This window comes from Bos mutus, chromosome 3 (genome assembly GCF_027580195.1).
Source record: "Bos mutus isolate GX-2022 chromosome 3, NWIPB_WYAK_1.1, whole genome shotgun sequence".
NCBI lineage: Eukaryota > Metazoa > Chordata > Mammalia > Artiodactyla > Bovidae > Bos > Bos mutus.
Window position 1 is genome coordinate 77,573,370 of NC_091619.1, and position 17,328 is coordinate 77,590,697.

Consider the following 17,328-nt stretch of genomic DNA (forward strand, 5'->3'; position numbering starts at 1 on the left):
AGGCATGTAAGATACAAAAGTCTTCTGACCAGAAGTTCCTAAGTTGAAGTTATTTTCTACAAGGTGTGAGCAACTGTCCTGGAGGATTCTGATGTCAGTGAATAAACAGTGGGCTGGGAATGGGGACAACACTCTTGACTCATTGGTCAAAAACACATCACTCTCTCTCTTTTTGATTGAAGTGACTCCTAAATAATAGACAGGCCTTTCATTATTATTTTCCTCAGGGAAATTTCCCTCAAGTTTCAAAAGTTCATCCAGGCCTTCTGAGAACGGAAGGTGTGGTGAAATTATATTGGGATGCTGATCTGACAATATAAAAAATGCCTGGGTTTCTATTTCCCATGATCTCTTAGAGGAAGAATCCTTTGGTGGAGAATTGTTGCTCAAAAAGCATTTGCTGACTGAGCTATTTATAAGTCCTTGCTCCTCCTCAGTTTCACCTGATTTAGAGTTGCTGAGCAGGGTGGCATATTTAACAGAGGGCTGTCTCCTGCTCTCATCCTCACAGGTTATGTCTGTGTTCTCAGCCTCAGAGAATTGAGCACTGCTGCATTGGTCACTAATACAAACAGAACCCTTTTCAAGATCTGGAGTCGTCAAAAGTAGAGCATCTGTAGTTGCTGGCACCATCTCATCTTTATTTTTCCATGATGTATCAACACTGATATCTTCTGAAATGGTTTCAGGCTCCAAAAGAAGAGGACCAAAGGTCGTTGATTCTGTATGCTTGATAAAAAGATGCTCAAATGTTTCTGGCTAAAAGAAAAGACATATTTTAATCCTCAATTGTATTGATTTCTGTTTTGTTTTGTTTTGCTTCACTATGATATCATGGAAGAAATGGAAGTGTGAAAGTTAGTATGAAAGGACATAAATCAACCATAAACTAATTGATTTTGGACTGAAATAAATAGATCAAAAATCATAAGGGACAGGTAGTATAAGATACTGTTTAAAAGAGGAATGAGAAAGACTTAAATTTGAGCCCTTCCGTTTCTATGATCATGGACAAGTACATTAACCTCTCTGCCTTTCAGTTTCCTCATGTGTAAAATTGTGTTCAATATATACCTTGTAGCTTTGTACAAGGAATATATTAGATAGTACCTGAAAGTGCATAGCTCTCAATGGCTTCCCAGGTCGTGCTTGTGGTAAATATGCCTGCCAACGCAGGAGACACAATAGACGTGGGTTCGATTCCTGGGTCAGGAAGATCCCCTGGAGAAGGGGATCCAGTATTCTTGCCTGGAAAATCCCATGGACATAGGAGCCTGACGGGCTATAGTCCATGAGGTTTCAAAGAGTCAGATGTGACTGAGAACACTGAAATTAGAAAGTGTTATCTCTAGAAGAATTTCTAATATTGTATAGCAAATTACACTTCCACAAACTGAAATCTCTTACATCAAGTTTAAAAGGTAAATTGATACAAAATCGAATGAGCAGGCCTTCCTTGGTGGTGCAGTGGTAAAGAATCCACGTGACAATTCAGGAGACACAGGTTCCATCCCTGATGCTGACAGATCCCACGCGCCATGGAGCAGCTAAGCCTGTGGGCCGCAACTATTGAGCCTGCACTCTAGAGCCCGGGAGCCACAACTCCTGCAGCTACTGAAGCCCGCTCACCCTAGAGCCCGTGCTCTGCAATAAGAGAAGCCACCGCAACGAGAAACCCTGGCTCCACAACTAGAGAAAAGCCCGCATGACAGTGAAGACACAGCATAGACAGAAATGAATAAAAAAATGTTTTCAAAAATCAAAGGAGCAATACAACTTGGCTACAGATAGCTAAAATAACTACTCCATGACCTAATATATGATATGAAGGTAAACTATATGTGATCTTATCTACCTTACATCATACTAAAAATCTATTTATGACTATCAGAAAATAAGAACTAAGAATATCTATTTGTTGAAAACAATTAAGGTGAAAGAGATGATCACAGCCTTTTAAATAACCATTCCTTATAAATAACTTCACATAAAAATATAAACTATAGGACATGTGGAATGAAGACAAAGATGCAAAACAAATGTACATCATAGTTTTATAAGAACAGTGGTTACATTACAACAACAAACCCTGCTAAGCAGCTACAAGCAAGCATCTATGTGCAAAAAAGCTCAACTCATACAATGTAAACATATTGAAAAAATAAATGCAAAATAAACAAAACTGTAGACACAGCAGATTGAAAAATTAACACAACTAAATAAAGTACTATAGAAAATGTGTTCAATTTTATGCTATACATATAATTAAAATTTTGAACTTTATAATTCTTAAACTAACAGAATGAATTCAGATATATTGCTTGAAATAATGATATAATCAACATTCATAATGGCAAATATATTCCATATAAAAAGACAATTCATTTAACATAATGTTGAACTCAATGAAATATATGGGTGATAATAACCATAAAGGAATAAATATACCAAATATAATGGAATAGATTTATACAGAGATTAAAATACTATATAATAACAAATACTGTATTAACACAAAGTTTTCTATTATTCTATGAACATAATGTGTAAAGAGAAAACTATTCCTCTTCCTGTTTTCTTTCTGAGAGAAATACATAATTAAATTTATATAATTTCCTTCACAAATTTTTTGCTCATTTTATTTTTTCTTAAGGTTACTACTATATATGTATTGATTTTCTTAAAATTTAAATGAACCAAGAAATTAAGATCTACAAATAAAGGAACTACATACTATTAACATTGAAAACAAAAATAAGAATAGCACATAACATGCAAACTCACAGATGTTCTTCAAATGACATGTTTGACATATTTCATGCCCTCTAAAACTTCATAATCGGTAATTAATCTGTTATACCAAATAATTTACTTCTTCAAATGCATTTGATGAAAGAGTTCACTAATAATGGAAGACAACAACAGCAAACACATATTCATATATTATTAAAGTATATTTTATCAATGGGTCACAAACATTTATTAAGAGTATGTTTAAAAAATCATTTCAATTACCACATGCGTCTAATATTTCAAGATTTTAGAACAGTCTGAGAGCATATTAAATATGTACTCAGTTAGAAGGAATTAATATCCTTTCATATTTTCACACTTCAATTACATTCCAATGACATCTCTTAAAAGTCAATGAAGTGGGGAAAGGACTCTTTCTTCTTGATTTTTAGGGTTTTTTTTTTAACATTCAAATCAAACTGTAAATGAAATCTAAAAGTAAGTGATGCATATGTATCCTAAATTTAAATATTATTTGGGTTAATCAAGCAGAGGCTTTGGTTTATTTTGAATGTGAGCAGCATAGCACACAAGGTAATTCATAGCATTAATGGTGGTCTTTTTTTCAGGGAGGAAAGTCCTGGGTTTGCTTTGAGCTATTACTAAAAGCTCTAGAGTCTCCCTTTTTGCATCACCGCCCACTTCCCTGCCTGCTAGAAGCTTTTGGTGGTTCAGTGTAAATAAATTAAATTTATTCAAGAATTTCACAAAGATGCTGAATTGGAAGCTGATGTGTTTTCTTATCTGGTCAGTCTGACCTGGATATGTCAGGTCAACCCAAAATGAACTGTAACTTCTACTGGCCTTGACCAGAACAAACTGTCTTTGAACTGAAATGGAAGTTAGCATTTAGGCCATTTTCAAGGCTAAAATGAAAATTCCCATATGGATCAGAGTTAAATATATATAAGATCTCCAAGACATTATAAAGAATACCGAAATGGTTCAATTTATAGGCTGAAGTGTCTACAAAAGGATATAAAATGGAAATTTTTGGACATAAAATGTAAACTAAAAACTTTTGCTACATTTTATATTTAGAGTCATTGTATTTGCAGTTACAGCATTATCTACTATAAATTTGATGGTAACTAATAGATATGTGCTGAGGGCAACAGTCATATTTTTAATGTTTTATGACCAGACAAAGGACAAATCAAAAGCCAGATATCATAAATACTACTTTTGAGATGACCTGAGAAGTAATCATACATCCAAACTGAACTGGACTGAGATCAATGTCTTGAATTCCAAATTTACCCATCTATTTTAAGTTCTAAATCAACATAATTCACCATATTTTAGTTCTCAATAGTTTCACCAATCTTTTTTTAGATTGTCTCCCCTTCTTCAAAATGTAAAAATCTTCTAATACTCTATAGAATGTTGGGAAGCTGGCAGATTGGGTTCATCGGTAGTGATCGTGATTAGACTTCAAAGAATGTCCGTTCTCTGTTCAGATAAAATAAAACAAAATAAGGAAGCAAAATAAAAAAACACTCAGAAAGCAAAAGATAAAAGAAATCAAAGAGATGTTCTGTCAGGGATGGGTTGTGGATCATAAATTCTTGTGTTAAACTACAGTAATGCATGTTTTTAAGAAAAGATAACATTTTGAACTAAGGTGGTCTCTATCATTTTCTTAATGCAGGCCTTAATATCACACTCTAAGGATAGCCTTAGCGATCCCAGAAAAGAAAATCTATAGAGGAATAATAGAATAAGTAAAAGCAAAGAAGAACAAAGAGCTGAGAAAATTAAAAGCAAGTGGAGGAAAAACAGCAAATATTAGAGAATTTGGAACAAGAAAGAGTAAAGTAGTAGATCTCTGAAAATAATTTTTTTCAATTAAAATAGAGAAGACTTGAAATAGTAAAGAAGAATAAAATTATCATGTTTTTTTTAATCTAGAAAAAAGTTCAAAGAAATCATCTGGTCCACATTTCTCCCTTTATTATAGACAAAGCGATCAAGGCTTAAAGTTGTACAGCTAACCAAAGTAGAGTGAGGACTCTGAATGTTTTTCTAACCAAACAATGTCTATAATACAGTGGAAGATGAAAGATATTTTAAACACAAATAGGGAGGAGAACATGTTCTTTCTTTTGCTTTTTCTATTTGCTGTGATAGATTTGAGCTGATTAATTTACCGTCTCTTCTGGTTCATTATGACCCAAGGGCACATATATAGATATTAAGAAGGACAAGAAAATAGAGAAAATGGAAATCATATTTTGGGGGACTACATTAGCTCTTTCACACTTCTGCAAGGCTGTTCTAGTAATTTCAGGGACAATCTGCCTCAGGTCCATGAGAACGGTATTAGGAGTTTATGGGTTGCTGCTGCTGCTGCTGCTAAGTCGCTTCAGTCGTGTCTGACTCTGTGCGACCCCATAGACAGCAGCCCACCAGGCTCCCCCATCCTTGGGATTCTCCAGGCAAGAATACTGGAGAGGGTTGCGATTTCCTTCTCCAATGCATGAAAGTGAAAAGTGAAAGTTGAAGTCGCTCAGTCGTGTCCGACTCTTAGCAACCCCATGGACTGCAGCCTACCAGGCTCCTCCGTCCACGGGATTTTCCAGGCAAGAGTACTGGAGTAGGGTGCCATTGCCTTCTCCATTATGGGTTGCTAAGCTTTTTCTTTTGAGAACTAGAACAGGTGGTGTAATCTCGGATAGTCTTTGACTCAAAAGAAAAAAAATCCATTTGGTTTTAGTTTAAACACTCCAAAGTATTTAGGTTGTTAAGTGGGAGTACACTTCGTGGAAATAGACATAAATGTAGACAACAAAGGAGCAGGGTTAGATCACATGCAGACACCTCAAATGTAGATGGTTTGGATTTAGAGGAAGAAACTAACAGATTAGACAAAATGCTAAACAAAGAGGTTAAAAAAAGTTTTGAATTAGAAGCAAAACAAGGCTATTGACTTACTGCAATATGTTTTCCTACAACAAGAATTTCAACCTTTGTTTAAAATTTTTATTTTTAAACTATTTCAGAACTTTTAAAAAGATTTTGATTTGTTTCATTTATTTTATTGAAGTATAATTGATTGCAATGCTGTTAAAGATTCTGGTTTTTAAAGTATTGTGAGAAATGGTGTAGGAAAGTATTGTGGTTCAAGATGGCAGTTTGAGCATGCATGTTTCTTTCTTATCTCTATAGAGGCTCTGTTAGAATGAAAGTGCATGAATAAATCAAATGAGATAATCTGAGAAGGTTAAGAGGGAATGAGATCTCAAATTTCTAATAGATGGAAAACAAGTGGAGGAGTGTAGTAGACCAAAGGAGATGAGCTGCAGACTGAAATACCTCCAGGGTGGGCTATAGCTGAAGAGAAAGACAGTTTGCCCTGTTGCATATACTGGAGATGGGGGGGAAAGTGAAAAGTGAAAGTGAAAGTCACTCAGTCGTGTCTGACTCTTTGCGACCTGGGGGACTTTACAGTCCATGGAATTCTCCAGGCCAGAATACTGTAGTGGCTAGCCTTTCCCTTCTCCAGGGAATCTTCCCAACCCAGGGATTGAACCCAGGTCTCCCACATTGCAAGCGGATTCTTTACCAGCTGAGCCACCAGGGAAGCCCTAGATGAAGAGAAAGACAGTTTGCCCTGTTGCATATAGTGGAGATCATATATCAATAACCTCAGATATGCAGATGACACCACCATTACAGCAGAAAGCAAAGAAGAACTAACAAGCCTCTTGATGAAAGTGAAAGAGGAGAGTGAAAAAGTTGGCTTAAAACACAACATTCAAAAAACCAAAGATCATGGCATCCAGTCCCATCACTTCATGGCAAATAGATGGGGAAACCACGGAAACAGTGACAGACTTCATTTTCTTGGGTTCCAAAATCACTGCAGATGGTGACTGCAGCCATGAAATTAAAAGACACTTGCTCCTTGGAAGAAAAGCTATGCCCAACCTAGATAGCATATTAAAAAGCAAAGACGTTACTTTGCCAACAAAGGTCCATCTAGTCAAAGCTATGGTTTTTCCAGTAGTCATGTACGGATGTGAGTGTTGTACCATAAAGAAAGCTGAGTGCTGAAGAACTGATGGTTTTGAATTGTGGTGTTGGAAAAGACTCTTGAGAGTCCCTTGAACTGCAAGGAGATCCAACCAGTCAATCCTAAAGGAAATGAGTCCTGAATATTCATTGGAAGAACTGATGTTGAAGCTGAAGCTCCAATACTTTGGCCACCTGATGCAAAGAACTAACTCATTGGAAAAGATCCTGATGTTGGGAAGGATTAAAGGCAGGAGGAGAAGGGGGTGACAGAGGATGAGATGGCTGGATGGCATCACTGTCTCGATGGACATGAGTTTGTGCAAGCTCCGGGAGTTGGTGACAGACAGGGAAGCCTGGAGTGCTGCAGTCCATGGGGTCACAAAGAGTTGGACACAACTGAGTGAACCAACTGAACTGATATAGTGGAGATGGGGGGAGGAGTGAAGAAATGGCAGGTAAAAACACAGGAAGAAATGAGACCTTTGTCTGAAAATAGAAAATTCTTTATATGGAATGGGGCTCTTCTATTCCCTCTACTACACATGGAAAAGGCTTCATACTCCCCACACTCAAATTGAAGATTTGTTCTTAAAAGTAATTGGAAAATTATCTGGGGAGGAATCTAGCAGCTGAGGAGTATTGGTGTCTATGAACCTGTCTTTCCTCATCTAGCAGAGCTCTTTCTAACCCATTCAGGGAAGCAATCCCTTTCTTAAATATGAAAGAAAAACAAAGGATTACCACATATGTGTGGAAAGTGTGAGATTTTTTAAAAAGCCAAGATAAACAGGAGGCGAATATGATCCTAGCAGAAACAGAGTTCAAGGAATAAAAGAAAAGAGAATTTTTAAAACAAAGAATGATCCTCTGAATTGGTATTTTTAGTAAGAAAATATTGCATGCATAAAGTCAGAACAGGATACACTGAAAATTAATAGTTGGAAATTTACAACTATAAAGAGCAAATGTTCAATAGAAGCACTGAAGGAACAGGGTATGGCAAGGTCTCAAATATAAATTTAAAAAAAGACAAAGAAACAGAACATATTAGAGAAGAGATAAGAAGTATATATCTATGCAGAGGGTCCAACATCCATGTAATATATATTCTAGAATGAGATCCAAAGAAATAAGAGGAGAGGAAGTTATCAAAGAAATAATATAATTTCTTAGAATTGACAGGGGATTGGAATCAAAAGTGTTTTCAAACAAGAACAAAGTTAAATGAAAAAGAATCTTCCTAAATAGGTTTAGACCTATCACTAAAATTTTAGAACATCAACTACAGGGATAATATATTAAAAGCAAGAAAACTGCATGATACCAGTGAGGAGTAAAAATCAGAGTGGCACTAGACTTCTCAGAAGTGATACCAGATGCTACAGGATAAGGCAGGAATTGTCTCAAAGTTTTATTGGAAAGGCTTGTCAACCTAGAACTTGCTATTCCACCAAAATATCAATAAAGGAAGGCACAATAAAAAGAATTTCAGGCTTGGAGAGACTTCAACTTACACAATATTTCCTGGCAGGTTATGTAAGGAAGTAGTTAATCAAAAAAGAGGAAGAAAAGAGTCTAGAGAACAGTTTTCCACTAGAAACCAGCTTTCCCTTCTCCAAGGGATCTTCCTGACACCAGAATCAAACCAGGGTCTCCTGCATTGCATCCCCCGACTAGAAACCAATTAAGGGAAAATTCAGAGGGATGGCTTGTAGTAATGTTAGAAAAGGCCTAATCCAGATCACAGTAGGAGGATAGAGGATTTCCTGGACAGAGTGCCTGGGGAACAGGTCTCCAGTGAAGATGCACATACAATGACAGCACACAGAAGGTTAAAAAAAAATTAAGAAGCAATTAGAAGCTCTAGAAAAAGCAAAACAAACACAAAACAAAGCATAAAAATTAAAAATGAGGCCAACTAAAATTTCACAAAATTCAGATCAACAGGGTGGAGCGTTTCTAAAATATTTTTTTTAACTATTTTGTGTCATTGGAACCACAAAGTGTGGTAATATAATCTCATTATATTACTTGGTTCTGCAAGGAACAATATTTATAAACTCATAACAATGAAAATACAGTTTATTGGGTTTTCATTTTTTAAAATTAACTCCAGACAAATTATCGCACAGAACATGCTATCGACCCTGACTTAAGTGAAAATGTAAAGTTACAGTTGACAAAGATTGGAAAGTGGAGAGAGACATGGAGGGAAAGGTAAGAGTACTAATGTCTTTATTTTATTTTAATAAAGGGGGGAGGTTCTAAGAAACAGTCTCTATTTCACGGAACAACAAATGGAGTTTTAGAAGACTATCCTGAGATTATAGACTGATTACTGAAGGAACTGAAAAAAGAAGTGACTAACAATATGATATGGAAATAGCATGGGGAAAGAAGGGGCAAAAAAGTATGTGCAGAATTAAGTCCTCATTTCAGCCAGAAATCACTAAATATTTACATCTCATAATGACATAAGTATCTTATTTTTAGAAATACAAAGGTGACCGGCCAGAAAAATTAAGAGCAAATGGCTGCACCATTTTAACGTTCATGTTGGCAGTACAGGAAAGTTCCAGTTTCTCCACATTCTCACCAACACTTACTACCTGTTGTTTTTATTATACCATCCTAGTATGGTATAGCACAGAGTGCTAGCTTGTGCTTTTGGTTTACATTTCCCTAATCTCTTCCTAATCACATTGAACATATATTCATTTTTCCTTTTTGGCTATTTGTACATCTTCTTTGCAGAAATGTCTATTCGGATTCTTTGCCAATTTTTTTGTGTTAAGATATACATAAAATTTATTATTTCAACTATTTTTAAGTGCACAATTTAGTGGCATTAAGTATATTAAGCAATCCATTGTTAACATGGACTTGATGGGAAGGGTATCAATGTGAGCACAATGAACCTGAGTTTAAACAAGGTTTTCACACCTACAGGCTGTCTGATCAAGACAAGCTGCTGAACCAATCTGTGCCTCAGTTTTGTAATCAGAAAATATAAAGCTATTAGGTCTATGACCAAATCAAATAAAATAATATGAATATGAAAGTTTGGAGCAGATAGTAAATTGTCTTGTCCTCTTTAGAAATATAATGTGAATTATACTGTATTATTTGTCCCCAAAAAAGTACTTTTAGTTAGGAGATTAAAGTAGAAGGTGAGATTTTAAGAAGTTATTGAATTTTAGTTATTTAGTCATTGAATTTATCATCAGTAAAACCTTTGAAATTTTTTACATTCTTCTTTACTCTTCAAATATTCCTGATACATTCCAAAAACTGCTTTATTCCTAACTGAGTACCTGTTAAGCCAAGTAATAAACTGAGTACCTTGAGGGCTCGTTATGCTTAAAGAATATCTTATAAGATTTTAAAGTCTAATATTTGCAAAAGTAAAAAAAAAAAAATCAGTCTTACAAATAATGTCATTCACCCACCCTACTTAGAAATTCTTCACTCTTTCTCAGTTTACCAGAACCTGGGGACATGTGGTGATATTTCTGTCTATTGCACATGTCTGCCAGGTGATCTGCTCTGGCATGACGCTCCTCCTCAGGGAGCTACATGACACAGCGGGGTAGCCTGTAGGCTAGAGTCACTGACTCAGTCTACATTCTTTTGTGTCCAGCATTTTCTGGAAAATGGAAAAACTTGATGCAGGGTCAAACTACATTTTGCTGAGGTGGGCCTGACCATTTCCCTGCCCTGGCAAATACTTAGAAGCCATTATTCCTGGTGGTTCATAGAGATTTCAGAGCTTACCATTTTGAAGACTGAGAGTTTCAGCTTCTCTGAGACAGTAGGATTGTTATTTCCAGAATGTATATATACTGACACGGTGAAGTGTTTACATTTTTAGTTAGATAAGTACTTCGATTTTTTTTACAAAATTCCTCTCATATTAAAAAAAAAAAAAACCTCAATATTTAAGCAAATAGTCTCCTTTTTACTCTTTGTCTTTTAACCCCCCTATTTTCAGTTTGTGAATGTGCTAAGGTCCTTCCTACCACAGGGCTTTGTTTTCACAGGTGGACTTGCCTGGGCTCTCACCCTCCACCACAAATCCTGCTTGATCACCGTTCATCTCCCAGATCTTAGCTCAACTGCCACGTTCTTACATTCACTCACTCACCACCCCTGATCCCACATAATACACTCAGCACACTGGGTCCCTTTATTTCACAACACGTTTATCATTATTAGTGTTTGTAATAGTATCATAATATATATTATATATAACACATATAGTTATTTCAGTTATAAACTGATTAATCTTATCTTTCCCATAGACTGTACACTCCAAGAGTTTTTATTTTCCCACCATTTTAACCCCAAGGCCTAGATGAGTTGACTGGCATTAGGATAACTATTCAATAAATATCCCTTGAATAAATGCATGGGATGAATTAATGATTGAACTATAAATGAATAAACAATTTTAGAGAGAGAAAAGAAGACAAGCTCATTCTATACTGCTTTTAGCCAGTCATTCCTCTGTGACCTCCCTGTCACTGCCTAGATGGTAAGAACGATATCTTAAAAATTGTTTTCCCAGAGCCTAGCAACATCCTAGACTTACACGTAAATACTCATTCTCATTATGTGCTTGTTGAACAAAGGAATGAATGAATGACAAATAAATATACATGGCTGAAATGTCACTATCACTTCAATAACTGTCACTGTAAGAATTCATAATGGAAGAGAAAGGAGAGGAATAAATATTTTACTAATTGAAAAAATCATCAGGTCTGTTTTCATGAAAGGAGATTCTGTGGCTTATAGTAAGGGCATAGCTGAGAAGTGTATGGGTATGGGGCTGGTTAGATTCAGGCAAAGTGAAGTTTCTGTAAAGATAATGTATGCATGTAAGTATGTGAAACTACAGTGCTACCAAGTCTGAAGATAAAACACTCTCTTCTGCTGAAAGATTATAATTTAGTTGCTTGCATTGTTTTGCCCACAATATTACTTATTTTGTTCACTCACTTGTTCATTGGTAAATTGTAGAGCAGTGATTTTGTTATTGCAAATCATATTCATTAGTATGTGAATGAAGTTAGAGGGTTGTAACCAGTATTTTTTAAATGAAATAAAATTTTGAAGATAGAGGACACTGCAAATGCATATTATTTATATCTATACATTTACTAGGTTGCAAGGTAAAGCATATTTCTCACCAAGGGTCATGGTCAAAAACAGGAAAGCCAGAGAGAACAATTACTAATAGAATGGGCTTAAAAATTAGACAAATTAGTAAACTAAGTCAGACTCTAAAACAAGTTACCTAGCCAGTATAAGACGGGTTTTTCCTTCTATAAATGGAGATGCTAATACTTATTCCGTGGGGTAACTGACAGAATAATAATGTAAAACATGTAAATATGCAATATAATGATAATTTATTGAGACACTACTATTTGGAAGTACCATCTTCTTTACTCCCTGAAACAACTCAATGAGGTAAGTTCTATTAAACCTCATTTTACAGGAGAGGAAACTAAGCCACCAAGAACTGAAATAAAAATCTTAATGAATGTAAGGATATGTATCTCAATGATCTGCACATAAATAAATGGACATATTATATCAGCATTTTATTAATTCTTTTGTGAATCTTGACCTTAGTATTTTGCGTTTAGCAGGAGGAGCTCAATAATATATGTGGTCTTAAAATACAGCCCTAGAACTCAGAACACTCTTCACAACAAATAATGAAATGCTCTGGAAACTTGGAGGGGGCAGAATTTCTTCTGAACTACATTGTTCACAGAAGGTTTGGGGAAAGAAGAGCTTAGAGCAAACTCTTCACTGACATAGAGGGGTCTGTAGAGGTGAGAGAAATAGTGTCAGCATGACTAAGGCCCATGGACAGGAAAAATGGAATATATAAGTTGATAACAGACTGTAGACAGAAGTCATTGAGAACCAGCTTAAAAGGACTATACTTGATCTTGTAGCTAAACAGAAACCACTGAAGACGTGTAACCGTGACTACAATGACACAATTATTGAGACTGAATAACCCCATATGATTATTGTTCAAAACATCGCTTAGATATTTTGCCATGAAAACTGAATTCTATTTTCCCAGTGTTATAGGTAGAAAGCCAACCCTGCTTCAAGGAAAACTTGGGAAATTAATGATATATTTGTTAAATTCTAGAGTTTTCTGAGAAAATCTATTATAGACATAAGTGCAAATTATTAAAGTTGACTAATTGTTTCATAAGTAGCTTGAAAGGAGCTATCTTCATAAATGTAAGCTTTACTATGATAATTGCATTTTCAGATTGTGGCGTTTTAGGAAAGGATTATGTAGTTTTTAATTGATTTAAGTAAATATGAAGATAATTACAAGGGTTAAAAATATTGATTCCAGCCTTTTCCAAAGAACAATCAATTTATACCCAAAAAGTATATATAAATATTTGTTCTTCATCAGATTTGACCCTAACATTCTAATATTTGTTTTATGATATACTATGACACATAAGAAAGGTATGTGTATTGTTAATTCAGATGATAAACTTTCTATTGAATTTTGTTTTGTCCTGGTTTCAAATCCCTGCATCTTCCTATCCATGAAAATAAATAACAAATTAGACAGATTCATATTAAGATGAATTGAATAAAATAAAATTTAAACCTTATCCTTAAAAAAAAAGTTTTGAACCTCAAAAATGTTTGAAGTTCTAAAAGGTATACAGCATCTAAAATGAAATATTATATACTTGGGGTTTAAAAAAATTGAAAAAAGGACCTTCTGAAAATTAAGTCCTTGTGCCCAGGAACAGTTCTTGGGGTTTGGAACATCTTCCCAAAACAACTTTTTCATTCTACAAAGGATAAACAAGGCATTAGAATTAGAGAACATTCACATTGAAAATGTTAACAGTTTATAAGCGACCAACTAGAAACTAAGTCTACCAGACTGGTTATGCCACAGTAGGATCAAATTTCCTTTCATATGCCATCACAGGAAGATTTCTACCAACTTTATGTCTAGACCAAAGTTAATGATCACTATAATAATAATAAAAAAAAATAGCTAACATTTATTGAAAACTGTATGCCTAGCCCTGTGCTAAATACTTTGCACAGGCCCCATCAGCTCACTTGATTGGAAGATGAATGCAGATTCTAAAATCACTTTTCCCTCTTCACTGCTAGAAGACAAAACTTTCTGTAGAGATTTGCCACATGTGAAATAACCTCAGTGGTCTGGACCTCTCAGCACAGAGTGATGGCGCACATAAAGAACCATTCAAGCAGTTCAAATGAGACAGAAGGGAGCCACACAGTGCTAAAATTTAAAAAGCAGAATGCCTACTAACCATAAGTGAATTGACTGTTCCAAATAAATTTTCGCAACTAAAAATCCTCAACCTAGATTTACAATTTCTCTATGAATATACTGCCTAGGCTTTTCTGTTATAAGCTTGTTATTTCATGAATGTATATACTTTTGTTAAAAATCTAATTTCTTCCCTGAGGCTTATGTGTGCTAGCAAAATGCAGTGTGGATTTCTGAAATAAAGAATCCTTTTTCTTCTTATGCCATCTTATTATATACTGAATACATATAAAATATTTAGCATATTTTAGTGTTTCTGATTTGGGTTTAAAATGGTTTAAATATGCTTGAGATTTTTAACACCACATACAATACCTTTGATGTGATACTGACAATATTCCAAGCAATAAGATTGAGGAGGAAATTATTATTGGCACGATTACATATAGATCTGCATCATGCTGGTGTTTTTCATCATCTGAAAAAGAAAAAAATCACACAACTCAAAATCTTTAGGAAGTAAGTAATTTCTGTATCAAAAATCATAACATACCCTTTTCTGATTTCATCGTAAATCTGAATGACCTTTAAAGATACCAAAATCAGAAAGACATAAGCATAGCTTTGATCATAAAATAATTACTATTTTGTTCAGAGTTATGCTTCTTGTAATGTAGCAAAACATTTTCTCAAAAGTATTTATTTGCCAGCTCTCTCCATCTGATCACTTTTCAATTATATGAATCAAAGTGTCAGTTAAAGTTGTTATGATGGCTCTCTGCATCAGTCATCTGCTTCTGGAGAAGGCATTCTACAAGACCCATCAACTTCTATCTTGTTCACTTCAGACACATTGACTTCTTTGTTGCTTCTTGGACCACCAAGCATGCTCACTCTTCAGGGTCTTTGCACTTGCTGTCCCCTTGCTCAAATGTTCTTCCCCTTTGTCCTTGCAGGACTTACCACCTTCTTAGAGAAAAAGACCATCATTTTTGGCCACCATTACTGCTCAGACAGTAAAGAATATGCCTGCAGTGTGGGTAGACCTGGATTCAATTCCTGAATTGGGAAGATCCCTTGGAGAAGGAAACAAACGGCAACCCACTCCAGTATTCTTGCCTGGAAAATTCCATGGACAGAGGAGCCTGGTGGGCTAAAGTCCATTGGGTCACAAAGAGTAGGACATGATTGAGCGACTAACACACACACTAAGGCACCACATTTTAACTCTATCCCTTCATTTTACTTTTATTTTAATTTCATATACTTATTTCTATATGAGACTATATTATTTGTTTATTGTCTGTCATTTGAGTACTGGAGTTTAAGCTCCATTTAGGGCACAGACTGATGTTCAATATTCAATCCCCAATGCTTAGAACAGTGTTCAATATATATTTGTTGAACAGTACATGAATGAAGTTATATATAATTATTTTACTTCTAAAACCAAGTAAAATATTTCTCTCTTGAAACTTCATTATTGGGTTGCTTAGATTTTAAAACAACTTGAAAAATAATAGTAAAATAAAAATCTTCCCGCTCCAAGTACAGTAAGATGAGTTAGAAATATGACACCCAGTGAACTTTCTTCTATACCTGTCTCTCCAGTTTTATTTTCAGAAAAATTTTCCTTAGAAGATGATGAAAATTTAAAGACTCCATAAGTATGTCAAAGCTTATTGTTTGGGGTAGGTGTGTTTATATTAATTGTGCAGCAAATTAATATTTTTTCAATTAACCTTTATGATGATATACTTTGTGGCATAGCTGGGTATTTCCATTTTTGTTTCCATCAACTTTCTGATGTGAAGAGCAGACTCATTAGAAGAGACTCTGACGCTGGGAAAGATTGACAGCAAGAGGAGAAGTGGGTAACAGGATGATATGGTTGGATGGCATCACTGACTCAATGGACATGAGTTTGAGCAAACTTTGGGAGATAGTGAAGGACAGGGAAGCCTGGCGTGATGCAGTCCATGGGGTTACAAAGAGTTGGAGACAACTTAGCGACCAAATAGCAATCAACTTTCTAACCAATTTGAGACTGAAAGTTTTACTTACCAATACAGAAACACAATATCGTGCCTGATTATTCTTAATGACACCATGGAACCATATACCCTTAATACATGACACATCTACAAAGACTCTGGGCTCTTCCATGATTTCATCAGAAAGAGAATAATCAGATGGCAGCATTATTGCTAACTAAGGAAGAAACCACATATCTGTGTAAAAGGAAACTAAAAATTTTTACCTTGAGCAAAACTATTAATTATCTTCGGTTTCCCTACTCCTTCCGTAAATATTGGATAAAGACTGAACTGATACTTCTCAATGGGGATAAAATGATCTGAGGAGAAAAAAATATTTTAAAGAGTCATCCTTACTGAATTAATATTAATGAGTGAAATCTATATAAAAGTTTTAAGTGACTCATATTTTCATGCATATAAAACTGATGATTTATTGATTGAAATTGGATTGGAAACTGATGACTGCTATCTATGGACTGAAATATAATTGGGGAGTTTCAAAGAGAATCTGAGCACTCTAAATTCTCCTAGTAACACCAATAATTTTCCAAATAATGTTTTAAAAATTTTACCCAGAGATAGAAAATTGCAATTTTTCAAAGGCATGTTCCAGTGACAGTCAGTTTGTTCAAGTTCGGGCTGTATGAGCTGTTCCATTTCCCTTTCCTGGACAATCTGCTCTACCTCTTTTCCCACCAGATCAAAGCCAGCAATATTCCCTTTCCATAGGAATTCAGTTTACTCAGCTTCTCTATTCAAGGGAGTTGGGAGATTAAAGTCTTAGGAAATCCTATGTAAAGAACTTGGGAATGGGGACCAGGAATCTTTGTACATATCCAGGTGTCTAGATCTACGGAAGATGACCATCTCCATAGCAAAGCTCAAAATGGATCTATCGGTGATCTATCATTTTCACAAATGCTAATGACACACAAATATTACTCCACGAGAGATAAATCCCTTTGAAGCATAGAGTAACCACCTGGACAACAGTAATAATGAATTGAATTTAGTTCTCCATCAGTCATTTGTTTCTCTTTACTCTGACGCTAAATTCTAGGGTCTTGGAATGAAAAGTATGAGCCTTTGGGATAACACTGTAAATAGTACTACAGCAATCCTTAGCGTCCCTGCTTAAAGCTTACTCAAACTTGGAGATTCTGTACTGTG

At 35.2% G+C, this 17,328-nt stretch overlaps 1 protein-coding gene across 3 annotated transcripts in view; it reads right to left on the minus strand.

Moving 5' to 3' along the window:
* Positions 1-624: 624 nt before the first annotated feature.
* Positions 625-17,328, minus strand: part of LEPR (leptin receptor) — a 93,772-nt gene continuing 77,068 nt past the window's right edge. For all 3 annotated transcript variants that reach the window (XM_070367889.1, XM_070367888.1, XM_070367890.1), the window contains 4 exons: positions 16,380-16,475; positions 14,495-14,597; positions 13,586-13,661; positions 625-4,245 (listed from right to left, as the gene is read on the minus strand). In XM_070367889.1, the coding sequence (XP_070223990.1) occupies positions 4,228-4,245; positions 13,586-13,661; positions 14,495-14,597; positions 16,380-16,475 (293 nt within the window). In that variant the 3' untranslated portion in view covers positions 625-4,227. The remainder of the gene's footprint in view (positions 4,246-13,585; positions 13,662-14,494; positions 14,598-16,379; positions 16,476-17,328) is intronic.